The sequence below is a fragment of the Seriola dumerili genome, unplaced genomic scaffold (genome assembly GCF_002260705.1).
Source record: "Seriola dumerili isolate Sdu_G_001 unplaced genomic scaffold, Sdu_1.0 BDQW01000121.1, whole genome shotgun sequence".
NCBI lineage: Eukaryota > Metazoa > Chordata > Actinopteri > Carangiformes > Carangidae > Seriola > Seriola dumerili.
The window spans coordinates 1,041,805-1,067,499 of NW_019174376.1; the positions used below are offsets into that span (position 1 = coordinate 1,041,805).

General features: G+C 42.8%; 1 protein-coding gene across 1 annotated transcript in view; it reads right to left on the reverse strand.

Moving 5' to 3' along the window:
* atg7 (autophagy related 7) overlaps positions 1-20,617 on the reverse strand; it is a 65,776-nt gene extending 45,159 nt beyond the window's left edge. Inside the window, exons 1-12 of the mRNA XM_022748365.1 lie at positions 20,153-20,617; positions 18,679-18,890; positions 18,450-18,504; positions 18,108-18,225; positions 17,900-17,977; positions 17,654-17,770; positions 16,577-16,723; positions 16,106-16,194; positions 12,771-12,892; positions 11,335-11,425; positions 11,067-11,211; positions 9,463-9,621 (exon numbers count right to left, since the gene is read on the reverse strand). Of these exons, the coding sequence (XP_022604086.1) occupies positions 9,463-9,621; positions 11,067-11,211; positions 11,335-11,425; positions 12,771-12,892; positions 16,106-16,194; positions 16,577-16,723; positions 17,654-17,770; positions 17,900-17,977; positions 18,108-18,225; positions 18,450-18,504; positions 18,679-18,850 (1,293 nt within the window). The 5' untranslated portion in view covers positions 18,851-18,890; positions 20,153-20,617. The remainder of the gene's footprint in view (positions 1-9,462; positions 9,622-11,066; positions 11,212-11,334; positions 11,426-12,770; positions 12,893-16,105; positions 16,195-16,576; positions 16,724-17,653; positions 17,771-17,899; positions 17,978-18,107; positions 18,226-18,449; positions 18,505-18,678; positions 18,891-20,152) is intronic.
* Positions 20,618-25,695: the final 5,078 nt, after the last annotated feature.

Sequence of the window (25,695 nt, forward strand, 5' to 3'; positions counted from 1 at the left end):
ATTCTAGGAATTCAAGTGATGCTTCAAAAGATCAAAAGGCTGTTTTGTTTCATCCTTCTTTTAGCCTGTATACTGAGGTTGTGATACTCTATATGGAACCCTGAGCGTTCCCGCACGGCAAACTATTTCTCTTCGCATTCGGGGGTCGCACATCAACTTTTCGGGTTCTGTTGTACGTACTCTGCTTGCTGGCGTGCGCATATGTCTCTTCTCTCCTTTGCGCGCGGCTGCGGTGTGTGGAGAACACCCGCTAACTGTTTGCTGGGCGCAATGCCTTGTGCCGGGGGGGGGGGGGCGCCGGCAAGGCTGCCGAGCGCGTGCTAGCTCTGCTTGAATGGTGCGCAACAATGCCTGTCCGGGGGGGGGGGGGCGCCGGCGGCGAACGGGTGAGTTGCTAGCTCTGCTTGCTCGGAGCGCAATGCCTGTGCACGGGGGGGGGGGGCGCCAGCGGGACCGCGGGCTCGCTAGCTCTTGCTTCAGACTGGCGCAATGCCCTGTGCCAGGCGCGCGGGGGGCGCCCGCCGGAAGATAGTATCCTACCGGCGCCGGGCAGCTTTAGCTCTGACTATGCTTGGGTGGCGGCAATTGCCTTGTGTCTGGGGTCTTAAAGGGGGGGGGGGGGCGCCGGCGGGCCGCCGGGCTAGCTCTCGCGATGCTGTCGGGGCGTCCGGGACTGCTTGCTTGGGCGCAATCGGCTGTGCCGGGGGGGGGGGGGGGGGGGGCGGTGGGCACATGGGCGGCTAGCTCTGCTTGCTGGGCGCAATGCCTGTGGGGGCGCGGGGGGGGGGGTTGGGCCGCCGGCGGGGCCGCCATGGGTTATCTCTCATATGCTGAGGTGCCACATCATTAGACTAACGTCTCCGAGGCCCCGCTTGCTGCGACGAAAAATTTTGTCAAAAAGTCCACAAATTGGGTGTCTACAGACTCGGCTCGTCAACGCTGAGTAACATATGTAGCCCCAGCCTTCTGAGTCGATCCGTTCCTGAAGGGCCGCATGGGTCATCTCTCCATATAATGAGGTGCCACATGCCATTAAGTAGTGTGAATGTCACAAGACGGCAAACCGTGAATTGTCCAAAGCTCCACAAGTTCGGTGTCTTACGGACTTCGGCGTCGAGTCAACAGCTTGAGTAACATATGTCAGCCCAGCCGCTTCCGCTGAGATCGCTCCGCCTTAGAAGGGCCGCCGATGGCGGTCTCATCATATGCTGTCGCGGGGCACACACGGTTAAATTCTCGTGTTTAATAATTTCCAAAAAAATTTTCATCGAAAGGCTCACAAATTGTGGTGTCTAAGCGGCTCTGGCTCGTCACGCTGAGTAACATATGTCAGCCCAGGCTCTTCCTAAGTCGTTCCCTTCGGGAAGTGGAGGCCTCGTTAACATCTCCGAGGCCTGCTTGCTGCGTACGAAAAATTTTTGTCAAAAGTCCACAAATTGGGGTGTCTTACGGACTTGGGCTCGTTCACGCTGAGGTAACTATTGTCAGCCCAGCCTTCTGAGTTCGCTTCCTTCCGAAGGGCGCCATGGGCGGTCATATGTTCATTATATGAGGTGCCACAACATAAGCTAGTGTGAAATGTCATCACGGTAAAAGTTTGTTCCAAGTCCACTAGTTTAGGTGTCTACGGGGACCTCGGCTCGTCACGCTGAGTAACATATGTCAGCACCACCTTGCTGAGGTCGCTCCCTTCTCGAAGGGCGCTCATGGGCGTCTCTCATGTGCTAGCCTGGGGGAACACGGGTGGGAAATTCTGTGGTCTTTTAAAATAATTTTCCAAAAAATTTTCTTCGAAGAAGTTCACACAATTATTCGTGGGGAGGGGGCGCGGCGGCTCGCCGGTTGCTGCTCTGTTGCGGCGAATGCCGGCGGGGGGGGGGCCGGGGCGGTTGCTAGCCTAACTCTATGTGCATGCGTGTGCCGGGCCCGAGGGCGCTAGATCTGCTGGGCGCAATCTGCTCCGGGGGGTGGGCACTCGGAGCGCTGTGGCGAATGGCCTGTCCGGGGGGGGGGGGGGGGGGGTTGCCCGGGGCGCATGTTCTTCATATGCTGAGTGCCCCATTAGCTAACGTCGAGGCCCGCTTGCTGCGACAGAAAACATTTTGATTGTCAAAAGGTCCACCAAACTTGGGTGTTACGACTCGGCTCGTCACAGCTCGTGAGTAACATATGTCCAGGCGCCCGAGCCTTCTGAGTCTGCTTCCCCTTCCGAAGGGACGCCATGGTTCATCTCTCATATAAATGAGGTAGCAACCAATTAAGACTAGTGGTGATATGTCACAACGGAAAAGTTTGTCCCAAAGTCCCACAAGGTTTCGGTTGTCCTACGGACATCGGCTCGTCACGCTGAGTAACATATGCTCAGACCACGCAGCCGTTTGAGTCGCTCGGCGCGGGTTACCGAAGGGGCCGCATGGGCGGCTCGTCTCATATGCTGCCGGGGACACGGTTAAATTCTGTGTTTTAATAATTTCCAAAAAATGTTTTTCTCGAAAAGTCACAAAATTTGGTGGAGGGGGGCGCCGGCGGCCGCCGGGTTGCTAGCCTCTGCTTGCTGGCGCGTATGCCTGTGCCGGGGGGGGGAGGTGTCTGTCTCGAGCGTCAGGCGAGGACCGCCGGCGACTAGCTCTGCTTGCTGGGGTCCGCAATGCCGTGCGGGGGGCGGGGGGGGCGCCCGGCGGCAGCTAGCTCTGCTTGCGGGCGCAATGGCTGTGCGGGGGGGGGGGCGGTGTTGGCACTGGGCGGCTAGCTCTGCTTGCTGGGCCGCAATGCCTGTGCCGGGGGGGGGGGGGTTGGGCGCCGGCGGGCCGCGCAGGGTTATCTCTCATTTTTGCGAGGTGCCACACATTAAGTAAACGTCTCCGAGCCCGCGTTGCTGGCGACCGAAAAATTTTGTCAAAAGTCCACAAATTTGGGTGTCTACAGACTCGGCTCGTCAACGCTGATAACATATGTCAGCCCCAGCACTTTCTGTACGCGTCGCTCGACCTTCCGAAGGGCCCGCCATGGGTCATCTCTTCATATAATGAGGTGCCACACCATAAGACTAGTGTGAATGTCACAACGGAAAAGTTTGTCCAAAGTCGCACAAGTTCGGGTGTCTACGGAATCGGCTCGTACCTGAGTAAATATGTCAGCCCCAAGCCTTCTGAGTCGCGTTCCTTCCGAAGGGCCGCCATGGGCGGGTCTGATCATATGCCTGCCGGGGCACACGGTTAAAATTCTGTTGTTTTAATAATTCAAAAAAATTTTCCTTCGAAAGTCCACAAATTTGGTGTCTACGGACTCGGCTCGTCACGCTGAGTAACATATGTCAGCCCGCAGGCTTCTTAAGTCGTTCCCTTCGGAGGGATGCCGTCGTTAAACATCTCCGAGGCCTGCTTGCTCGGGCGACGAAAATTGATTTGTCAAAAGTCCATCAAATTGGGTGTTACGGAAGCGGTCCGTCACAGCTGAGTAACAGTAATGTGCGAGATCTCCCAGCGCTTCTGAGTGCGGCTCCCTTCCAGAAGGGACCCGGCGCATGGGTCAATCTCTTCATATAAGAGGTGCCAACACCACTAAGACTAGTGTGAATGTCACAAACGGAAAAAGTTTGTCCAAAGGTCCACAAGTTCGGTGTCTACGGACTCGACTCGTCAGCGCTGAGTAAAATATGTTCAGCCCCAGCCTTTGAGTTCGCTCACCTTCGAGGGGGCTGCCATGGGCCGTCTCTCATATGCTGCTCGGGGGACAACGGTTAAATTCTGTGTTTTAATAATTTTCAAAAATTTTCTCGAAAGTCCCACAATTTGGTGGAGGGGGGCGCGCGGCCGGCCGCCGGGTTGCTAGCTCTGCTTGCTGGGCGCAATGCCTGTGCCGGGGGGGGGGGGGGGGTGCGCCGGCGGGCCGCCGGGTTGTAAGCTCTGCTTGCCTGGGCGGCAATGCCTGTGCCGGGGGGGGGCGCGCTCGGCCGGACGCCGGGCAGCTAGCTCTGCTTGCTTGGGCGCAATGGCTTGTGCCGGGGGGGGGGGGGGCGTGGGCCACTGGGGGCGGCTAGCTCTGCTTGCTGGGCGCAATGCCTGTGCCGGGGGGGGGGGGGGGTTGGGCGCCGGCGGGCCCGCCATGGTTTCTCTCATATGCTGAGGTGCCAACACGCATTAAGACTAACGTCTCCGAGGCCCGCGTTGACTGCGACGAAAAATTTGTCAAAAGTCCACAAATTGGGTGTCTACAGACTCGGCTCGTCACGCTGAGTAACATATGTCAGCCCCAGCCTTCTGAGTCGCTCCCTTCTCGAAGGGCCCGCCATGGTCATCCTCTCATATAATGAGGTGCCACACCATTAAGACTGAGTTGAATGTCACAACGAAAGTTTGTCCAAAAAGTCCACAAGTCGGTGTCTACGGAATCGCTTCGTGCCGCTTGAGTAACATATGTAGCCCCAGCCTTCTGAGTCGCTCGCCTTTCCGAAGGGCCGCTGCATGGCGTCTCTCATATGCTGCTGGGGGACACGGTTAAATTCTGTGTTTTATAATTTCCCAAAAAATTTTCTCAGAAAGTCCACACAAATTTGGTGTCTACGGACTCGGCATCGTCACGCTGAGGTAACATATGTCCACCCCAGGCTTTTCTAAGTCGTTCCCTTCGGAAAGGGATGCCATCGTTAAACATCCTCCGAGGGCCTGCCTTGCTGCGACGAAAATTTTTGTCAAAGTCCACAAATTGGGTGGTCTACGGACTCGGCTCGTCACGCTGAGTAACATATGTCAGCCCCAGCCTCTGAGTCGCTCCCTTTCCGAAGGGCCGCATGGGTCATCTCTCATATAACATGAGGGCCACACCACTAAGACTAGTGTGGAATGTCAAACGGAAAAAGTTTGTCCAAGTCCACAAGTTCGTTGTGTCTTACGGACTCGGCGCGTCCGCTGAGTAACATATGTCAGCCCCAGCCTTCTGATCGCTCCGCTTCCGAGGGGGCTGCCATGGGCGGTCTCTCATATGCTGCCGGGGGACACGGGTTAAATTCTGTGTTTTAATAATTTCCCAAAATTTTCTCGAAAGTTCTTCTCACAAAATTTGGTGGAGGGGGGCGCCGGCGGGCCGGGTCTACTCCTGCCGGGCAATGCTGTGCCGGGGGGCGCGACGCGTGCCGTTGCTCTGCTTGCTGGGCGGCAACTGCTGTGCGGGGGGCCGGGCGGAGGCGCCGCCGGCCGGCCGCGGAGCTTGCTCATGGCTTCTGCTGGCGTGGTCGCAATGCCTGGTGCCGCGGGGGGGGGGGGCTGCGCCGGAGCCGCGCGGCCAGCTAGCTCTGCTTGCTGGGCGCGCAATGGCTTGTGCCGGTGGGGGGGGGGGCGGTGGGCCACACTGGGCGGCTAGCTCTGCTTGCTGGGCGCAATGCCTGTGCCGGGGGGGGGGGGGGGGGGGGGTGGGTTGGGACCCGGCGGGCCGCCAATGGGTTATCTCTCCATATGCTTGAGGTTGCCAGCACATTAAGATAAACGTCTCCGAGGCCCGCTTGCTGCGACGAAAAATTTTGTCAAAAGTCCACAAATTGGGTGTCTACAGACTCGGCTCGTCACGCTGGAATAACAATATGTCAGCCCCAGCCTTCTGAGTCGCTCCCTTCCGAAGGGCCGCCATGGGTCATCTCTCATATAATGAAGTTGCCACACCATTAAGACTAGTGTGAATGTCACAACGGAAAAGTTTGTCCAAAGTCCACAAGTTCGGGTCCGTGCTCTACGACTCCGGCTCGTCACGCTGCATCAGTAGTTACAGTAACAATATGTCAGCCCCCAGCCTTCTGAAGTCGCTCGCCTTCACAGGGCCGCCATGGGCGGTCTCTCTAATATGTGCTGCGACGTCGGGGGGGACACGGACTTAATTTGTCGTTGTTCAATATTTCAAAAAATTTTCTCCGAAAGTCCACAAATTTAGTGTCTACAGACCTCGGCTTGTCTCACGACTGAAGTAACATATGTCAGCCACCAAGGCTTCGTAAGTCGTTCCTCGGAGGGATATATGCCTCGTTAAACGTCTCGCAGGCCCGCTTGCGCGACTGAACAAAAATTTTGTCAAAAGTTCCAACAATTGCACACTCGGTGTCCTACGGACTCGGCTCGTCACGCTGAGTAACATATGTCATAAGCCCCAAGCCTCTGAGAGTTCGCTCCGCCGTTCCAGCAAGGCGCTGCCATGGCGGTCATCTCTCGACCTATGCTGAAGGTGCCACACTCAGCGGTCCCGCAAACTTTCATTTCAGTGGGGTGCCACATCAATCTTTCAGCTTTCTCGAGCACGCACTGTGGGGGCCGGAGGTTAGTCTATAACAGGAAACTGATACGGGGGCCAGGGTGACAACCAGTATTATTGTGGAGCATTATAATGATAATTTGTTTTAGCTGCCCTTCCGTTTGGCTTTGGCACCAAACCTGTTGATTTGCCCAAAAAAAAGTAAAAAAAAGTCTTCACATTGTGTTCTTATTTGAAGTAGCTCACAGATACTGCCATTATTTTATGAAAAATAAACAAACAAACCCCCTGGAAAAATTGGTAATGATTCAAGTAAAGAATGAGGTGGATGTGATTTTTGTAACAGGTACAGTTGAGAGTTAACCAAACGGTAAAGTATTCTGTCTTTACAGGTAGTGAAAATAAATATTAATACAGAAATAGTGGTCAGAATCAAGGTTAGAACATGTTTGCCTATAACAAAGAGCATTACTGATTAATGACATTTTTAATAATCTATTGCTATTGAAATCAGTAGGCTTACCATATCAGTGTGAGCTGTGGGCTTGCTTCTGACTGGTGAGGAGATCCATGTCAGGTTCCATTCCAGTTACAGCCAGTCTCAGGAGCTGATGCAGCGTGTTTGATCTGTGAGACTTGATCTCGTCGGATTTTTTATTCAGCTTAATGTGTGAAAAAGTTTGCTCACATGATATATGTGCTCCCAAAAACTTGTGGACATCTTTGTTGCGTGCTTTCTTATGTTGGGGTAGGTCTCATTTGGGAGGGCAGCATAGTACTTGAATCAGACTGTTGGGGCTGAATACGTCTTTCAGCACATCACAGGTCTGCAACGTCAGCCAGCTCAAATTGAAGAGAAGACAGGGGTCCGGTGTTAATTTCGGCAGCATGAAAGGGTTCTGGAATAATGCGGATTTCTTTAACGTGGACATGAAGCTCACGGAACCGCACACCGAACTCCGCCCTCAGTGTTTCCAGTGCATCCTTGCACTTCTCGGTTGGGAACGGGACCGCCGGTTTCTCAGCTGAGAGGCTTCGAGTAGCAGGGAGATGGGTGAAGTCTTGTTTTTGCACCTGTCCAATAAGCAGCGCTAGTTTAAGCTCAAATACTTTGATGTGGGAATACATGTCAGATTAGTTTTCCCTTGCCTTGGAGCTAATAAAGGCGAGGTCCCATTTCCATTCTGTGTCGATCAGCTCTGGGACAGTTTTTCCCTTTGTCAGGAGAAGGCATTGATTTCGGGTAGCAGGTCGTAAAAACGCTTCAAAACTCTGCCCCGGCTTAACCAGCGGACTTCAGTGTGGTAAAGCACGTCTCCGTGGGCTGATTCTAGCTCGGAAAGAAAGGCTTGGAACTGCCTGTGTTTAAGTCCGTTTGCTCTGATGAAGTTTATGCAGGACACAACCACCTTCATGACAGATTCCCACCTCAGAACTTTGCAGCTTGACGCTGGCTCGGTCACGATCAAAGTCACGTCAGAATATACCATTGTGTGAGGAGGTGAAGATGAGCCACTATTAACTATAAATAGCTCATAACTATGGTCAATTTTAATTAGAATGCCAACCTTTAAGTACGGATATGTTATGATGTTATGATAGGAAAATGCAATTTAATAAAAATTGGTTGATGTTTAGAGGGATTGTCTGGGATCGTTAAGTGGGCCACTCCAATTGCTTTGGCGGGCCGGATGTGGCCCGCGGGCCGTAGTTTGGGGACCCCTGCTCTATACTCTCAGCTTTTCCAGCCACTAAAAATCCTTCAAATTAGACAGTTTAAGAAGGGAAAATCACTTCCTGGTTGAACGCTCCATTTAAGGGGTTGCAGAAAGGTTGGAAGCCACTGAGCTAGAAGATTTAAGACTTGCTAACCGTGTACAAGAGGCTGTAACATCATTCAGCTGGGGGTCAGAAATTTGTTTTTTACAATACTGTTCAATGGAGGGCCGTTATAGTTTTACATGTGTCGCGGATATTATGAGTTGTGATTTTTTGTTGTTATTTTTACTTATTACTATTTTTGAGTATTTAATTTCATTTAAGAATAAAACTGATTCATAAAACTGTTTGTTTTAGGATTGTATGAGAGAGGCAAATATGATTTTCTCCACTGGTAAGTTCCAGTAGAATTATATTGATACTAATTTGGAAAAAAAACTGCCAAATACATGCAGATGTGGCTTTATGTTGTACTACAGGACTTGAGATGCAATCAATAGGCTATCCACACACAATAAACAGGGCCTTCTTCATTTATGGTTGACTGAAAGAACATTAACTGTTGTTGCCTTGGAGAAAGAAAAAAAAATCAGCACGCCATTTCTGTTCAGTTCTGTTTGTGTTCGAGATGCAACTCAGTTATTATTATTAGATGTTACAAGGTCATGTTTATTGGGATTTACATGAGTAAACAATGTTAGGTAGAGCACATTCATGAAAAATGTGATGTAAACTGACCACCTACCACTGCCTTACAGTACAAATGGAAAACAACTTAGCAAGCGTGTTATTGAATTTTAACTTTTGTACTTTTTGCTCCCTAATCCTAGCATTACATGATATTGGGAGGGCAAGCAGAGAGGACAGTGAATCATCTTATCATGAACTGCCTACAGCTTCTTTTAGAAGGCACAGGCACGCATCAGCACACAGGTGTACACATGATTCACATCATAAATATGCTTTCACTCTATGATTTTTCAAGTAGCTTAATAAGAGATGGGTGTCCTCTTTCACACCAAAACACAGCCCTGCTGTGGATGTTTGGCTGCTTTTTCATTTAGTAATATAGCAAAATCGAAAACTATTTCCCCCCGAGAGCCTGCTCATTAATTAACAAAGTAATGGAACCACTAGCATTTACATGCAAGTAACACAACGCTTCATTTTCTGCATGGTTCGGCTATCACATCTTAGACATGACCAATCAATGAGGAATATGATTACAAGGCAAGCATAAATTAAATTCAGATTGCTACAATGTCCGTGCACTTGTACAGTGGTTAGATTCTGGAAAAACTCACAGAGAAAATCTAAACATCTGCATCTGCACTGCGTTTAACTTTAGGAATGAAAACTAGAAAGAAAACTGAAAGATTATTTCGATATGATCTCAGAGGAGTTGCTTGCTCCTGGGGACTCGATTCTCACATACAAGGTGAGATAAAAAGGTTCATGTTTCACAGTTTGAGTAGTTTTATTGCTTATTTTATGACTTCAAATACTCACTACGCCAGGAAAGATTTTGGTGAGTCGGTCAACAGCTGCCATGGCTTTGGACTTCCCTCCTCCGAGACAGTCCTCAAACTCATAGAGTGGCTGCCGCACTGGATTGGAGTATGAGATCTTGGCATTGTCTACAAATGTGATGTGTCTCACTCCCCATCCCTGGAGAACAACGGAAAAGCACAAGTCATATATTTTAATCACATTGTTTGGAAATACTTAAGTACTATTTATCGACAAGAACCGTGTCCTAAGCAGCATTTGTAAGCAGCTTGAGTGAGAATTGAGTGGGAGGTTGTTGTGCCCAGTGTGTATTTCAAAATGAATACTTAGTGCACTTCCACTGTCATTTTAAAATAACTGATGCGTCAGTGTGCAGGTAACACAGCTTGAAGTTATTCCAGCTGCTTTTAAATAACATCACTCTCTGTTTACACAAAGTCGAGCCACAAAATCAATTACATCATACCATAGCTGAGTATCTGATCAAATTTAAGGCCAAATAAAATAATAAAATGTTTGTCCATCTTCATAACTAGCAGTTTGTGGTGTATGAAAAATATTTAAAAACCTACAGGCTATCAGCCTTTTGGATCTGGTCAGTGAATACAGCACACCTATTTGATGCTGGGAGGTCGGCCTTCAACAGTCAACACAGAGCAACAGAAAGTTCTTGCGCAAATTAGCATTATGTTATTATATACAATAATGGGATCCTGAATTATTATGTTATAAGTCAAACAAACATTCACACCATGAGAAACCAAAATCTTTTGTTATAGTAATAACTTAACACAGCCTCTGACAAGGTTACGGGAGAGCATTACATTACAGCAGTTTCTGCTCTGTATATGGAAATAAATTCCAATACAAAGTCTTTGAGAATGTGATTGAATGACCGAGGCAAGACAACATAAACTATTTACAGTATACAGCAAATTTCACGGTACATTTCTGTGCCTTGTTCAGCCAGTGAACGTTGGGCATGGCCTGGGGGTGGCCAGGGAGGAGATAAGACTATAATAAATCTTTAGTTTGACTAGATCAATGTGGGCGGTGGCTATCTGTTCCATCTCTCCTGAGACAGTGCTGCTTACATCTGCAGAGCAAATAGTACTGACTCATGAAAATCTGTCAAACAATGTTGATTACTCTGTAAACAGTTGGTCCTGATTCACAAATAATCATCTAAGCTTTTATTTACACATCTAGTTCTCCCCCAGATGTTCATAACAAAATTTGGTTTAACTGTATCAGTAAATTCTGCCTCCATCGGTACAGTACGGTACGGTATGGTACAGTTTTGATTTTATTTTGAGGTTTTACGCTGAGATTGTTCCAAGTTGAACTCCCACTTAAATCAGGAAACTTTGCTGGTTCAATTTTAAAGAGTCTGGAGAAGATTAAAGTGTAATTCAGCGTTAAGTGTCAATTTAAATGCTGAGTGCTGTGCTGAGCTAGCAAAACATTGCTCCATAGCAAATGGTCAAAAACTCCCCAGTGAACCTTTAAACATTACATAATAATATGATGCTGAAAACAGTGTGTCAAATTCCAGTATACCTTCATCCCTCTGTCAGCCCATTGCATTATTTTTCCACCCTTACCATCAGAGTCCTGGCTACATTGCAGCCCAGAGTCCCAGCTCCCAGTAGAAGACACTTTGTGTTGACCACCTTGTCCAGGTCCAGGGTTGGAACCAGCCTCCATCTCATTAGCTTCAGGTTCAGATCCACTGATGACTCTGCAAGCCTGGAGACAGCCAATCAAAATAACTGCGGACCTGCATTGCCCTCAACATTCATTTCAGAGTACAGATACAGAGTAACTGACAGTTATATTCACACTTCAACATATTTGTATTATGTATTTTACCTTTTAGGGTCCATGCATTCACTGAGGTTGACCATCCTGGGTCCCATGGCCCCCTTAGGGTTCTTCTCCCAACCTACACTCTTAGGACACACTGTGAAAAAACACATTGGTGCTGTAAAATGAGAGATCTATTACAGTGTGAAAGATAACAATGAAACAGGTAGTGTCAGTGCACCCTATTTACAAAAACTCACATAGTCATTTGTGCTCACTTACGTCAAGTGATATCAACCCATGAGGAAAGTTTGGTTTTATTTGCTCAAGTTTTACATCCTACACCCAACCTTCACTCCAGTACATTGACAGTGAATGGAATTTAGTTTGTGGTGCACACACAAAAATTACATTTAAAAAAAAACATGTCCCTGTTCTGTTGGATAATACACACTGTGAACAGTTTTCATTGAAAACTACTTTAAACAAACTACTTTGTCCTGAAGAAACAGTCCTATGAGAACCAATAATAATGTGTCAAACACAGAGTGTGTATTTGCATGAACTCCCTGTTTAAACATACAACAACCTGTCCTGTGACATAAACAAAAAACACAGAACAAAAGTGAAAGAAAAGGTGCTTCCAACCCTTTGACTTTCATCTTCCCATCTGAGGATCTGAATTACTCATTTCCACCCATGAATTTAGAATTCATGCTTTCAGACTGAATGAAAATCATACCGTCAAATTACCCCAATTGTTTAAATTAAAATTAGATTAGAAGAATCACATTAAGTAGTATGAAGGTATGTGTGGCCAGTCCAGTCATACAGGTGGAAGGATGACACATAGCAGATATTTGCATTGAATTTTATTCCTTTTATTTTTATCCCACACACACACTCATACAGTTTTGATGCTACGCTGGAGACTACTACATTTCCATCTCTTTTTACTTAAAGTCTGTGTCATCTTGCCTTTAAATGGTGGCAGAGCTGAGCCTGATGTATCTGAAAAGTTGGGCCATGGTGGATTGGTTCATCTCTTTCAGGACAATACCAGGGCGAATAGCTAAATCAATTTTTGCTGCATGTGTATATTGTCTGTGAGTTAATTAAAACCGACCATGTGCTGAAGAGGTAGAGGGAAGTAAACAAAGACACCTCATCTGAACTCAACAAAACCTTCACAGATCACAGAGCTACTCACTTCCTCATCCTGCTATTACCATTTAAATTACTTTCATCCCTTTATCAACAGATAAAGGAATAATGGAGAAGCTGTTTGAGATTAGTGTGGCTTGAATAAGGAAGCAGATAGCTTCAGTGGAGAGTGAACTAAGACTGGGGATTTATATCAGCGACAATATACACTTGTGAATGTGTAGACACATTCACAAGTATAAATGCATGTACTTACAAAGATATATGATATACCAACAAACATGCATGTTACATACTGTCACATGCACAAATACAACTCCTCACAAATACAAGATTACCTGAGTTGTCGGGAAGATCGGGTAGTTTGACCTGGAAGACGACACTGTGCTGAATGGAGCGGCTTCCCTGCAGAGTTCTGTCCCTAAAACACAGCACCTCCACTGTGTCTAGCTTAGAGCCCCTGACACACACACACACACACACACACACACACACACACACACACACACACACACACACACACACAAATAAAGGAAATGTGAAAGTCAATGAAAATACCACCGCCATTATGCACAGATTAGACTAGAAGCTACAAAGATGTGAACTACAACTGAAAAAAAAATAAAAAATCATGTGACATCATGAATATCTCGGATAATAGAGTGCTATAGTGTAACCAACATGGAAAATCCTCTGTCTCCCCCTGTAGTACAATAACCAGAGAGATAAATAAGCATTCACAACAATATAAACCACGCACATCCACGTACCATCACATTTCCCCTAATATGGTACTAAATGGCAGATTACAAACTGGAGTGAAACAACTGAACAAGTGAGACATCGCGGCTACACTGTAATTCTAAATCTTTACCTATCTGAGCCAGTATCAACACTTTCTGTTTATCACTGATAGAAAGTGTAGTCAAGCACAAGACTGATGAGGTTTGTATTGGATAAAAACTGCCTCTGATTATAGCCCATGAAGCCTAAAACCTCTCAAAGAATTTGCTGCTGATAAGATCCTGGTATCATAGAACACTACTGCTGAACTGGCCTCAATGAAAGTTCCCTGTTTAAATAATTATGCAATAAAAACCTTTTTAAAATAGCAACACAAGTGCCAGGAAAAACTAAACTCTCTAGAGAAAAGTGTGGCAAAAAATGACTGATTATGGAACTGAATTTGGAGGTAGACTTTTGCAGACTGTGTACATGTATCTAAGTGACAGTGAAACAAGCAACAACTGCAGCAATAATTTTACACATTCCTGGTTGATGATGCAGTACGATCATGTGATGTAACAATGTTTTTATTCATTCTTAGACAGTATCAAGATCAACTAAGAGAGATTATTATACTTATTGTTGTCCAGTGTTATTTTTAGTCAAAGTCGTGTTACTGTTCTCTGGTAAATCAATCTGACCCTCCAGCTGCATTACCATACAACTTTGACTTTGATTCCTCAGGTGGCAGAACAGCTATTCATCCAACATCTGGCGACAGAGGCATTCAGTGTTTATGCTCCTGAAGGACGGAACATCCTTCCTGCTGATTTGAGGTTTGCACCTGCACCATAAATGTTTTAAGCATAAACTCAAGACGCACTTGTTTAATTTAGCTTGTTCTTAACACTTTTTTTTTCTTGTCCTTAGGATGTGTGTTTATGTGTGCTGTCTATGTGTGAACTGGTTTATCAGTCTGTAAATCACTTTAAACCCCTTCTGTTTGAGACTGCGGTCTACCTGTAAACTTGAACTTGATGAAAAAAGCAATGTTAAAAAAAACACATTCATAAACACATAATAAATATAAAGTATTGCAGCATGCTTTGGAACTACTTTAGCCACAGCGGCTAACCAAGTTCTTCTATCAGTGGCTAACCGTATCCTTAAATGTATATTTTTATATTTCTTTTACAATTTGAAACATTTTGTCTTTATTTCTTTCATCTACCATCAGACTTCAATTGTTGGAAGTTAAAATGTTTGAAAAGTTTTCATGGCATGTTAACTACATGGCAAGAACGATGCTGCATGTGGTGTAATGGAAATACATTGCAGCAGATAAACTGCAGTCACCACATGGGATTAAAATGCCTGAGTGACAACCTAAGTTTACATCACTTGTTCTCAATCTTTGTGTAAATATTTGACTGTGCTTCAATAAGGATGCTTGGATTAAATGTTTTGAAATAAATCTGATGCACCATTCACTCCCCAATGGTGTGCTGAAATATTTCCTCTGTAAATATTTCAGTTATATTTATCTCCCCACAAAACAAGCTTCTACGTACCACCGCCATTTCTACAACAATGCGAGTCAACACTCAGCGACTTCTGAGCTGCAACATTATAACGTATTTCACTTATACTTGATGCCCTGATGTCAACACACATTAGACCAGACGCTGTATGTGGTGTAAATACAATGCAGCAGGTAAACTCTTCATTGCCAAGTCACCACATGGGATTAAAAGGCCTGAGTGACAACTTTGGCTCACAACACTTGTTCCCCTTTCCTGCTACTAGACTCCTTTGTCAACTTTTGAATGGCAGAAAAAAAAGCCAGTTCCTACAGCTACTAAAAACACAAATATGTGGTACAAAAACAATGGCCACCGAAAGTGTAATATAATTGTAATTATATAATTAAAATAGCATCCACTGGCCAGTTTCAAGATGATTCAGGAGTTTCAGGATGCAGCAAATACACTGCATTCTGTGTGCATGTGTGCATGTGTGCGTGTGCGTGTGTGTGCGTGTGTGTGTTTTCACAGTATATGGTGTCCACAGACAGCAGCTGCTTGTGTCACAGATGGGTCCATCATGGGTTAATAAACCAGCCACTGTTGCTCACCCAGACTGAGCAACCGTGTTGTGCAATGTCAAAAACACACACCCACACAAAAAGAGGACAGAGGCAAGAGCTGCAATGATCTGGATCTTCCCTCGCTGACGAAATCTGGGATAAATATTGAAAATCTTTACGCGGAGAAAATAGTCTTGATCGCTAGTAGTGAGGTCTTCACATGGAAATGACTGCAAACAAGTATGACCAGTTAACAAAATAAATTGTGGAAAGTCTGACTTTTGTTTTAAGGCCACGATGTGAGCAGTTTGTAAAAATGGATCTTGTTTATCAGGAAATTGTACAGCTCAGTAGACACGTAGTGCGATCTTACCAGCAGCAGTCATGTTGTACAAATCAGGGATCCTTCAAGGAACAAGTGTAATTAATCAAGTTTATCTCTTCCTCGCTAAACTCTTATGACACCATTGTGACGAAGCAGCAGACAGAGAATTTGTCTGACAGAAAACCCTTTAATTTTAGATTTTTTTGTATTGATACAAGGCAATACAAAGCTATTTAAGCAATGCCCTCAACTTTGGAAGTTGATATCAGTATCCATAATCACACCTGCTACCTACACTTCACAGTCAGGAAATCAGCTAAGCAGAGATTTCCTGCCTTTCAATTTGTGGCTTTGTGCCTAAATAAAGGACTCAGTGTGAGCTGCAAAACATCCAAAGTGAAATTAATAACAATGTGTTTTTAAATGCACAGTGAGGACCTACAAGTCTTACACACACACACACACACACACACACACACACACACACACACACACACACACACACACACACACACACACAGAGAAGTATGGTTTACCATCGGTTGGCTAAGAAGACCAGTAGATTTCTCAGAGGCCAGCCCGGATGTTGAGACAGAGTACATGGATCATACACACCCACAGTAACCTAGAAAAACCAAACAAGGTGTGTTTACATCACCAAAGTGTGTGTGTGTATGCATGTGTGTAACACAACAGACTCTAATCTAACGGATGAGATGAGCCGCTACAATTCTGGTAACGATCGAGCTTAAATCTAAGAAGGGGGGCAAAAATCTACCACCTTCAGTGTAAAATCAAATCTTTTCAAATATTTTAAACTAATACAGAATAAGCAAAAAGTTGGGAAACTTTTGGCAGATATATTCAAATCATACTGTTTAGACCTAACTGCAAAAATGTTTGTATTGTTTGCTCTGAAAAATATATAAAAAAATAAAACATATAATACAAACTAAATAGGTTTTTCATTCCGGCCTACATATATAAAATTGTCTTTACATGACTACCTTCTTAGTATCAGTGAAGAATGTATCCCAGTCCCCGAGTGGAGCCAACTGAACAGTGTCATCAGTGTACTTCATTAGGAAGTAAGGAACTGCACTGGTCTCTCTTCTGAGGCACAGTCCATCATAAGCCTCCTGCAAAGCTGCAATCTGAGAAAGAAATAATGAGGTGTCAGTAATGCGCATACAAAGCTCTGTATGTAGACACAGAGCTTTATACATATACATACATGTATGATATATATCATATATCATACTATATATGTCTTACATAATATCCACAATTCCAAAATATTTTATTGTAAATATAACGATGAATGAGAGGATATTATCACACTTATTACTGAGATAACTGCTGGTGTGAATTCTAATTTACATAGTATGGCTTATTTATGTGTATATTTTACAAGTTACATAAACAATGCCATCTGGCTGACCAAATGCCTTTGCAGTGTTTGCATTTGCGAAAGTTGCACAACAGTTTATCACAGCACTGATTGAACTTTGGCAGGTTTAAATGTCATCTTGCAGCTTACACGTCTCAGTTATGAACTGTCAAGATGTTACAGAACACTGATTGTTCTAGTCCAGACAAAAGAGAGGGAAAGGGAGAGGGGGAAAAAATGGAGAAATCGCAACTGCAACCTGCAGCTGGTGTCATGCTGTTCATGAGTCATTCCTTTTCTCTCTTAATGAGGTTTTTTCACTCCTTGGATCCATTTCACTTCGTTATATTGTTTTATGACCTGTACATTTTTAGACAGCCTTTTAGCATTAAAGCATACTTTTCAGAGCTGCATTTCTTAGGAAAATGGTTGAGAGTGTTAGAATTGTCTTAGGAAAGAGGAAACTAAAAAACCAATAGAAAAAAGCTAAAGGTATTTATTCTGATCATACAGCAGGTCAATTGTATAACTTATGTCTAGAATTTGTGTTTGAGTATCAACACTTCTAAAACCACGTCTTCAAAATCCCAGTTTAGAAAAGAGGAAAAAGTAATGCACCTACTGTGTAATTTAAAAGTGTTCTGTCCAAAATACCAATTCCGGTTGTTGTCTAATGACCCTTTTAAGAACCAACCTGTTTTGCTGAGAAAACTTGCTCTAGGACAGACGGCTGCTGGACAATCTTTATCCCCTCTGGGAAGCAGAGTGCAGGGAAGCAGAACCAATAATAAAAATGGTACTTCTTCAGATCCTGAAAAACAGATGGTCATAAAATGGGATAAATGAAATGCAAAAAGATTGAAAGAAAAACAGAAAGACGGTCACATAAAGTCATTAATATATGGAACTAACACATTTATAACACAGTGTTTATACGCACTGCAAAGGTCAGCAGAATGAATCTACAGAGGATGGATGGGTCCTTCAACGCAGCCCCAGACTGTATGGCATCCCATATCTAAAAGACAACAGTAGATAAAAAATTACCCTCATTCAAGCATCAAATTTTGACAATTTCTGATGTCCATCTTACAGCATTCTCTACCAGAGTCTGTATGTGAATGTGTGTCCCACTGGAAGTCTCTTACCTCCTTGGCCTCTTTCTCCAGCAGAGCCTTCTTATCAGCGGTCTTGAACGCATCAAGTGTGTTGGTGTTATACAGCGTTCCAATAGCTGGACAGCAACGAGCTGGGGTTGGACCATCCCTAACAGCAAAAACACATTTCATATTTCCATTAAACTGAATGAATATCCTGTATATGCTACGTACATTTTGTAAACACAGTTGCTTCGCTGCAGACTTACAAATGACGTGATGTGAGAGCTGATCCAAAGTTAGTCCAAACCTTATCTGACCTGGTTGATAAACTCTAAAGGGAGTTCACCCATTCATTATTCTGTTAACAATGAAAACTTCCCTCATACTTACACATCAAATGCACTGAACTCCAAAGTCAGGCGTGTGGGCAAACCAACTGGGTCACCTATGGGAGAGAAATGTTATTGTAACTTAAATGATACTGATCTAGATTAGCAATTTGGCCTCTGCTGTGCAACTTGTTTTCATGTTTTATATAATCCATATACTTGTCGAAAAAAGCGAAAAACATTAACTGGAGAGTTATCATTAGTATGATAACTACTACCACACTGCTCACCATTGTAGTAGTATCCTTTGATGCATTTGGGGCTCTCGTCCAATCTATAGTCGTCGAGTTTCTTCTGAGTAAGCTGGTGCCAGAAACCTGCCTCCAGAGCACTGCTGAAGGGAGCAAACTGCAGCTTGAGGTCTGCAGCGGAGGACGCTGCTCCACTGGTGTCAGATGCCATCACAACTTCACTAACAGGATGCACGGCCAAGTTCTACTAGCTGTGAAATGAAACAGTTGCAGGTTATAAAACATTTGTCGACACTATAATCTGTCATAAGGCAATTTAAGAGGTTACATTCACATTCATAAATTGTAACTAAAAGGCTTAACACAAACACACAACCAACATTACAATAATTTATTAGCTGCTGAGCTCATGACCTCTAATGGTACTGTTTGATACACAATCAAGTGAAGTAAACAAACAGCAAAAGGTAGAAACTTATTCAATGAATTAAAAGAGTGTCACATGTTGTACCGATTGTAAAACCTTTTCAGTAATGTGTGACTCTGCGCTATAGACATATCTGACTTGAAATGACAAAATGTATCATCCTAACTCCTGCCAGGTACTGGTCAAAATAACTGAACAATCCTGATACATTTCTAGGGCTGTAGCAATTATTTTCATTTGTTGATTATAGTTGTTTATCCAAAAAATGTAAATGCCCGTCATTCATCTTCATTTTAGTTTTGTCAGACTGACTTCCAAAACACCAAATTATTCATTTTGTATTTATATAAAACAAAGAAAAACAGAAAACCCTCACTCTGCGGGAGAATATCATTTTTTGTTGCATTCTAGCTCTGCAAATGACTTAAAAGAGTAATCAACCATCAACAAAATAGCTGCCAATTTATTTCATAATGACTGACGAATCAATTATTTGACTATTTGTTTCAGCTCTACACATTTCTTACGGCCAACTTGTGACGGGTAGGCTATTTGTCACTTCCTTTGACATATCACAGGGTAAACTGTTAATCAATTCATCTCAGAAGTGAAATGATTGTTTGTCTGCACATCTAATTGCTATGGCACCTGATAACATTAAACACTACTGATGCAAACATTTCAATACGTTTTTGGCCAGAATAAACTAAAAATACAAGGTGAGATCCAGCAAGTCTGGTTTTGTTTGGATGATTTCTTACTGGAAAAATTAGCAGCAAGACACTTTAACCCTTAAACACTTTGGCGCTCCACAGGAAAGTTGATGTATGTTTGAATTCTATATTTAATGTGTCAGGACTTAAGACACTTGAGAAGTTAATGTGCAGTGAGTTAACACAGACACACACATGACAGCAGCAGCCTTATATCCTCTAATGCTTTTACACTCGACCGGCATCTTCACAACACACACCACACTAAGACGATAAAATGTATTTTCCGACCCGGATGATCAACGTTAACGTTAAACAAACCAGAGACGCGATTCTTTGTCAAAATTTAACAAGCTGAGTTTTATTGACTTACCAGAAATCCTTACTTCCTGGTAAAGCTGGTCATGTGATAAGCGGCGACTTGTCAATAAAGCAGTGCAGTGTGGGTAAGTAGCTCGTCAGGTTAGCCTCGGTTAGCCGGTGTATAGATGTGTCTCTTGTTTTAAGGCGCAAGCACCATCGAGTAAAATATGAAGAACCAAAATAAAAATAAGAACACACAAACGATAAAGCATGAGAAAACAGACAGAAACCTGTACGCGCCGTTTCTTTTCATGTCGGACTGAACAGATGTGTACAAGATTGTGAGGCTGAAGCAAGTAACGTATGTATGCTTCACTAGCCTATATACCCGCACCACCTCCGGTTTCAACCGGTAAAATCACAGGCCAAACATAATTATATCGAAACAGGTAAAAATCTGCAATTCCGTAATGTAATAAAAATGCTACGAGCTCATTTTCACCAGAATGGTTACTGGGACATCGGAAATTGGCTTGATCTGGGCACCGATCTGTGCCACACTGAGTTAGGGACCGTCTTTAAACTACACTGCTTGGGAAAAAACGCACGATGTTCACCTACCACTTACAAACTTAAGAACAAAACTTATTAACCTTCTTTTGATTTTAAAATTTTATTACATTTTATAGAGCTTCGTCGGTCTCAGTATCAGTGAAGAATTTATCCTAGTCATCTGTACCAATGAGGTTTATGATTTGCAAGTTAAATAATGGTATGCTGAGAAAATGCTTATTAAATACAAGGTTGTGTGATTGTGTAGTATTGGGACCTCAGACGTGAACACTATCTGTAACATAATCTGTACTACCCAAGTATAAATCTACCAACCCGTTTATAAACATATAATCAACTTAAAATCTATACTATCATGGATAATTTGTTCTACTCTTCAAAACAAATCATTATTTCATGAAGGTCATGATTGAAAATTAATGATAGTTTTAGTCTATTAGTTGCATTTGAAGATTTGATGTGCATGATAATTAATAGATAAATCAAGCTGCAAAAAATAATCTGCAACTATTTTAATAATAAAATAATAAATTTAGGCATTTTTAAGTAAAAATTGCAAACTTTCTCTGGTCCCAGCTTCTCAAATGTGAGAATTGATGTGATGCTTTTCTTTGTCATATACAATATAAAACTGGATATATTTTGGGTTTTGGTCAATTTATTTGTAATTTAATTTAATTTTGAGATTATGAATGTTTTTTTTTTTTATAAAATTCATAAAAAATTAACCCTGTAGGACCATTAATAGGGCTAATAAGGGGTTAAAGTAATGTAGGTAAATTATTTTTGTTTTACCTAATCATAAACCGCCCCAGTAAGAGCAATTGCACAGTCTGAAAGTGGTCATGAACAGAAAATCTTGTTAGCCGTCTCTTACTGTACCGACATTTGTTGTCATTACTTTCCCCAAAGCAATATTAATAAAACAAATCTAAGTAATTTCTGCAGAAAATATAGCTTTTGTCATATGAATTTCTAAAATATGTAATTTTCCTCGGATCTCACCATACAGTTACTTGTATGATGTTCACATTTAACCATTGTCCTGTTTAGTTTCTCTTTTTTTCCACACCCACTAGAATATCTCTTCATTTTGCATGATCGATTCAAGGTGCATTTTGCAAAAGAAACTTGTACAAGTCACAGTAAAATTCACTCGAATTCAATGGGGCACCTTCAGAGAGGTTTACAGGTCCATGTTTTGCAGAGAGCTCTATATCTTTAAAGATTGTGTCAAGGCAGTTAGCCACTGGCAGGCATAGCAAATATCTGCCATGCCACATCAGGTAAATTTCCCTCATGCAGTCCATTCCTATTTATACTTTACACATGAAAAACATATTTCTTCAATAAATAAGTACAAATATCCTGTGACATCCACCTCAGAAATCCATGAAACAGACCACTACCTCATAGGGATGTAGAAAGACATTTTTGAGGGTCCATGGATCAATTTTCTAAAAAAGTTATTTTTGTACTTCACAAGTGTTCAAAGCAAACACTTTCAACACACTGACTTAACTAAAATACCTCTGACAACCTCAACGTGGCACACTGTAAAATTGCCTGATTTATGAACATCTTAGGTTCAGGCAAACATGGATTCCCATTTATAAATCAGCAACCATAAATCAGCCACAAAATAATAAGGAGCTAATTTAATCCTTTTCATGCATAAAGAAAGAATGATGAAGAGGTAAAAAGCACAGAGGTCCTCCCTGAGTCACTCACTGACAGATATGAGTGCTGACTGAAAAGGTGATGTTGTTATCGCTCGTTGAACTGGGCCTTGGCAGACTTTCTTACAATAACAGTAATAATAATGAAATACAGTCATATTTGTTTGGTCAAGGGGACATTTCAGCTGAAGAACTTGAGCCTCTATGGCCACCATGTTCTGCACTTCCATGCAACATGTAGAGAAAGTGATAGGGGTTGTATGATATAAAAACATTTATATTCATGCCAGCCTTTGGTTTCATTCCGCTGACAAGTAATGTACTACTACACTGTTAGACTTGAGGTATGGATGGCCTGAAAACCAAGCTAACAATTTTGACACTTTGACCATATGAAATAGTTTTACAGTGAATATTGTTGTTCAGCTGGGGATACAGCCCATATTTCAGGTTTCCCTCTCCACATTTTTATTACCAGTGTTGGTTTTGGCAAATCGGTAAATGTTGGCTATATTTGCACAACTAGCACTTGGGTTCCTCTCCGCTTTACAGTGTAGGATCAATTAGAGTCAACTGTCAGTGTGCTGGTAATGTTTTTATTGTTCCCACGGTAACAACCAGCATAAGGCTGCTTCCTGTTGCTGGTGTTTCTTCAGTCACTATGAAAATATAGAATTGTGTTTTCCATGTTGATATGATCTAAAGTGTACAAGGATAGAGGGTGATGCATGATACATTTGTGATTTGTGATTTGTGATTTTGGGCTGCATAAATAAGATTGACTTGCCTGCAGTTTGACTAAACTGATGAAACCCAGAAGTGATGATAAAGGTATATATAACCAAGGCTCGATTACTACTTGGGAGACCTCCAGGGCTCCTAAAGGTTTTCAGTTAGTCAGTTAGTTTTTGGTTACAGTCAGATTTGTTTGGGAGTTTGCACCACAGAAATACAATAATCCACTAAGCCCTGCACTGTACTGTGATCAAATGGCCCCATTTGGTAGTGGGGTCCTGTGTCAACCTGTCCTCCTGTGCCGTACCCTTATTCTTTTTAACTGTGTTGACATGGTGCATATACTCCAAAATGAAGTTGTGTTTTTAAAATTCAAATTAACACAAACTAACTGACATAAAGACAAACTAAGACCAGGTAGTTAGGAGTAGGTTTCTGCATCTGAGCAAAACAAGGAAGCAGCCATCTATGCTGTGCTGAGTGCACTGTATGTGCAGGGGCCCAACATCAAAATTTTTGTCCCGGGGCCTCCAGGACAGGTTAATGTGCAGCATGTAAATTAAACTTAATGCCAATACACTCAGTTGCCAGTGTAATAGGCATACCTGGCTAAAACTAATTCAATCTGCACCTCCAAAAAATGATTGCAAAGTTGAATCAACACCTCTCTAAAACAGTTTCAACAAAAACTGAACATTATGACCTTAATAAAGTTGGAAATGAATGCAAGGCTGTTGTAGTTCAGACTCCAAACACTGTCTGTTCAGTATTGCCTCATTTTGACCGGTGGGCTAACTGACTTTATAACAGATATGATCTGGTTGTCATAACAAAAAGCATTATTAAAACACCATTAAACGGCATCAACTGATCATTAGAAAACAACACAGAGACCTTTGCTCTCTGTTGCCAGCAATAAAACTTTGCTGGAATGAAATGAAGCCAGACAGCAGCTGGAATTTATCTCTAATTGAAAAACGGCTCTTGCAGAAATGTCCATGATTTACATGAACATTAAAATATTCAGTGGCCACTATGAAATGACGAGAGCATTGTCACAATGGGACAGAATTTGCAGTAAATATGCAGTCATTTCTAGCAGAACTTAATAGCTTCGATTTGAGAAAACATTGCAAAAGAACGTCTAAAACACATGTTTATCCTGAAGAGCAGCCTGACACTGGCTCAGTTTTGTTGACAGAGATGTACTCAGTGCAATCACACACAAGCCTCACATCATCACATCTCCCAGCTCAGTTCCACCCCCCTCTGATGTGTTTGATTTGGCTAAGTAGTGACTCACTCTGTCTGTGTTCATTGTGCACTGGAAACATTATGCATTTCTTGATCTACATTTTGTTAGAATAAAACATGGCACCCTATTTCAAACATTATACTTATTTTCTGTAAAAATCTGAACACATTGTTTAAATGTGTATCATGGGAATGGTTAAATGTCAGTTAAATCACCATTTGACTTTGTTTTTCATAACAGGATTTTGGGCTTAACCCTTACTGTTTGAGACATACTGTAATTGTGCTGTGTTGCTTTGTCTCCAGAGCCTGATGGGTGCACTTTGTGTGTTTGTTCCAAAAATTTAATTCACTACAAATGCATTACAGGAGTCTGAAATTTATGGTTGCTTTTCCACAGGACTGTGGAATTATATTTGCTGCTTCTTGTCTAATGACATAAAAAGAGGTTCTACATCACAGCATTAAACAGATGAGTGTGAAGAGCTTAGCAATCAGTTGCTAAAGGGCAGTTTTGTTAGAAGAAAAACAATCCTTCTGTGGTTTGATAACAGGATTTAAATAGTCCCCCTGTGCACAATGTGGTGTTTTGAAAATGTGATTCAGACATACATCCAGACTTCAGCTACTGCATAGCGTTTATACTGTACATGTAGATATTAATACAGCACAAACAGATCAAACCAGACCAGAAGATTTCTACACATTATATTTGATAAGATGATGGCTTTAATGTGTTAAAAACATTTAAAGCTTGTATGTAAAAAAGAAGGGTTAAATAAAAGGACAACTGAACAATTCCAAATTCGGCTCAGTAGACACCAGCCAAGATTTGTGTTTTTCCTGGACTGACTGATGCCTCATATCCTGTTTTAATGACAATGTGACAAGTCACAAAAATACTCAAAAGTGCATGGCAGTGCTTCGAGCATGTAACATCCTGTTGTATCACATTAAATCTCTGTTTCTCTACATTGATTGTGCTAATAAATAAATAAAAAAAAGATTCTTTAAAAACACTTTTTGGACATAGCTTTACTTCATTCTGGACCAGATAAAGACTGTCTCCCTGGCCTCTGGCCCTAGACACACATTATCATGATAGCATAAAACAGACAAAATAAATAACATTAGATTCCAACATTATCCTCAACTACTGCCATTAATCTGAAAAGTGCAGTAGGTTACAAAAGTAAGATCTAGAACAAACACAAATAACTGACTCTCAACATACAAGTATGGTTTTATCTACACTTTGAAAGCCTATGGAGGCATTAAATTTATTCAGCTGTTTGACTGTTGTCACCTCCTCATCAGTGAATATCAGCAGCATCTAAACACCTCTAATTTTGTTCGGCTTACCCCTCCCCCC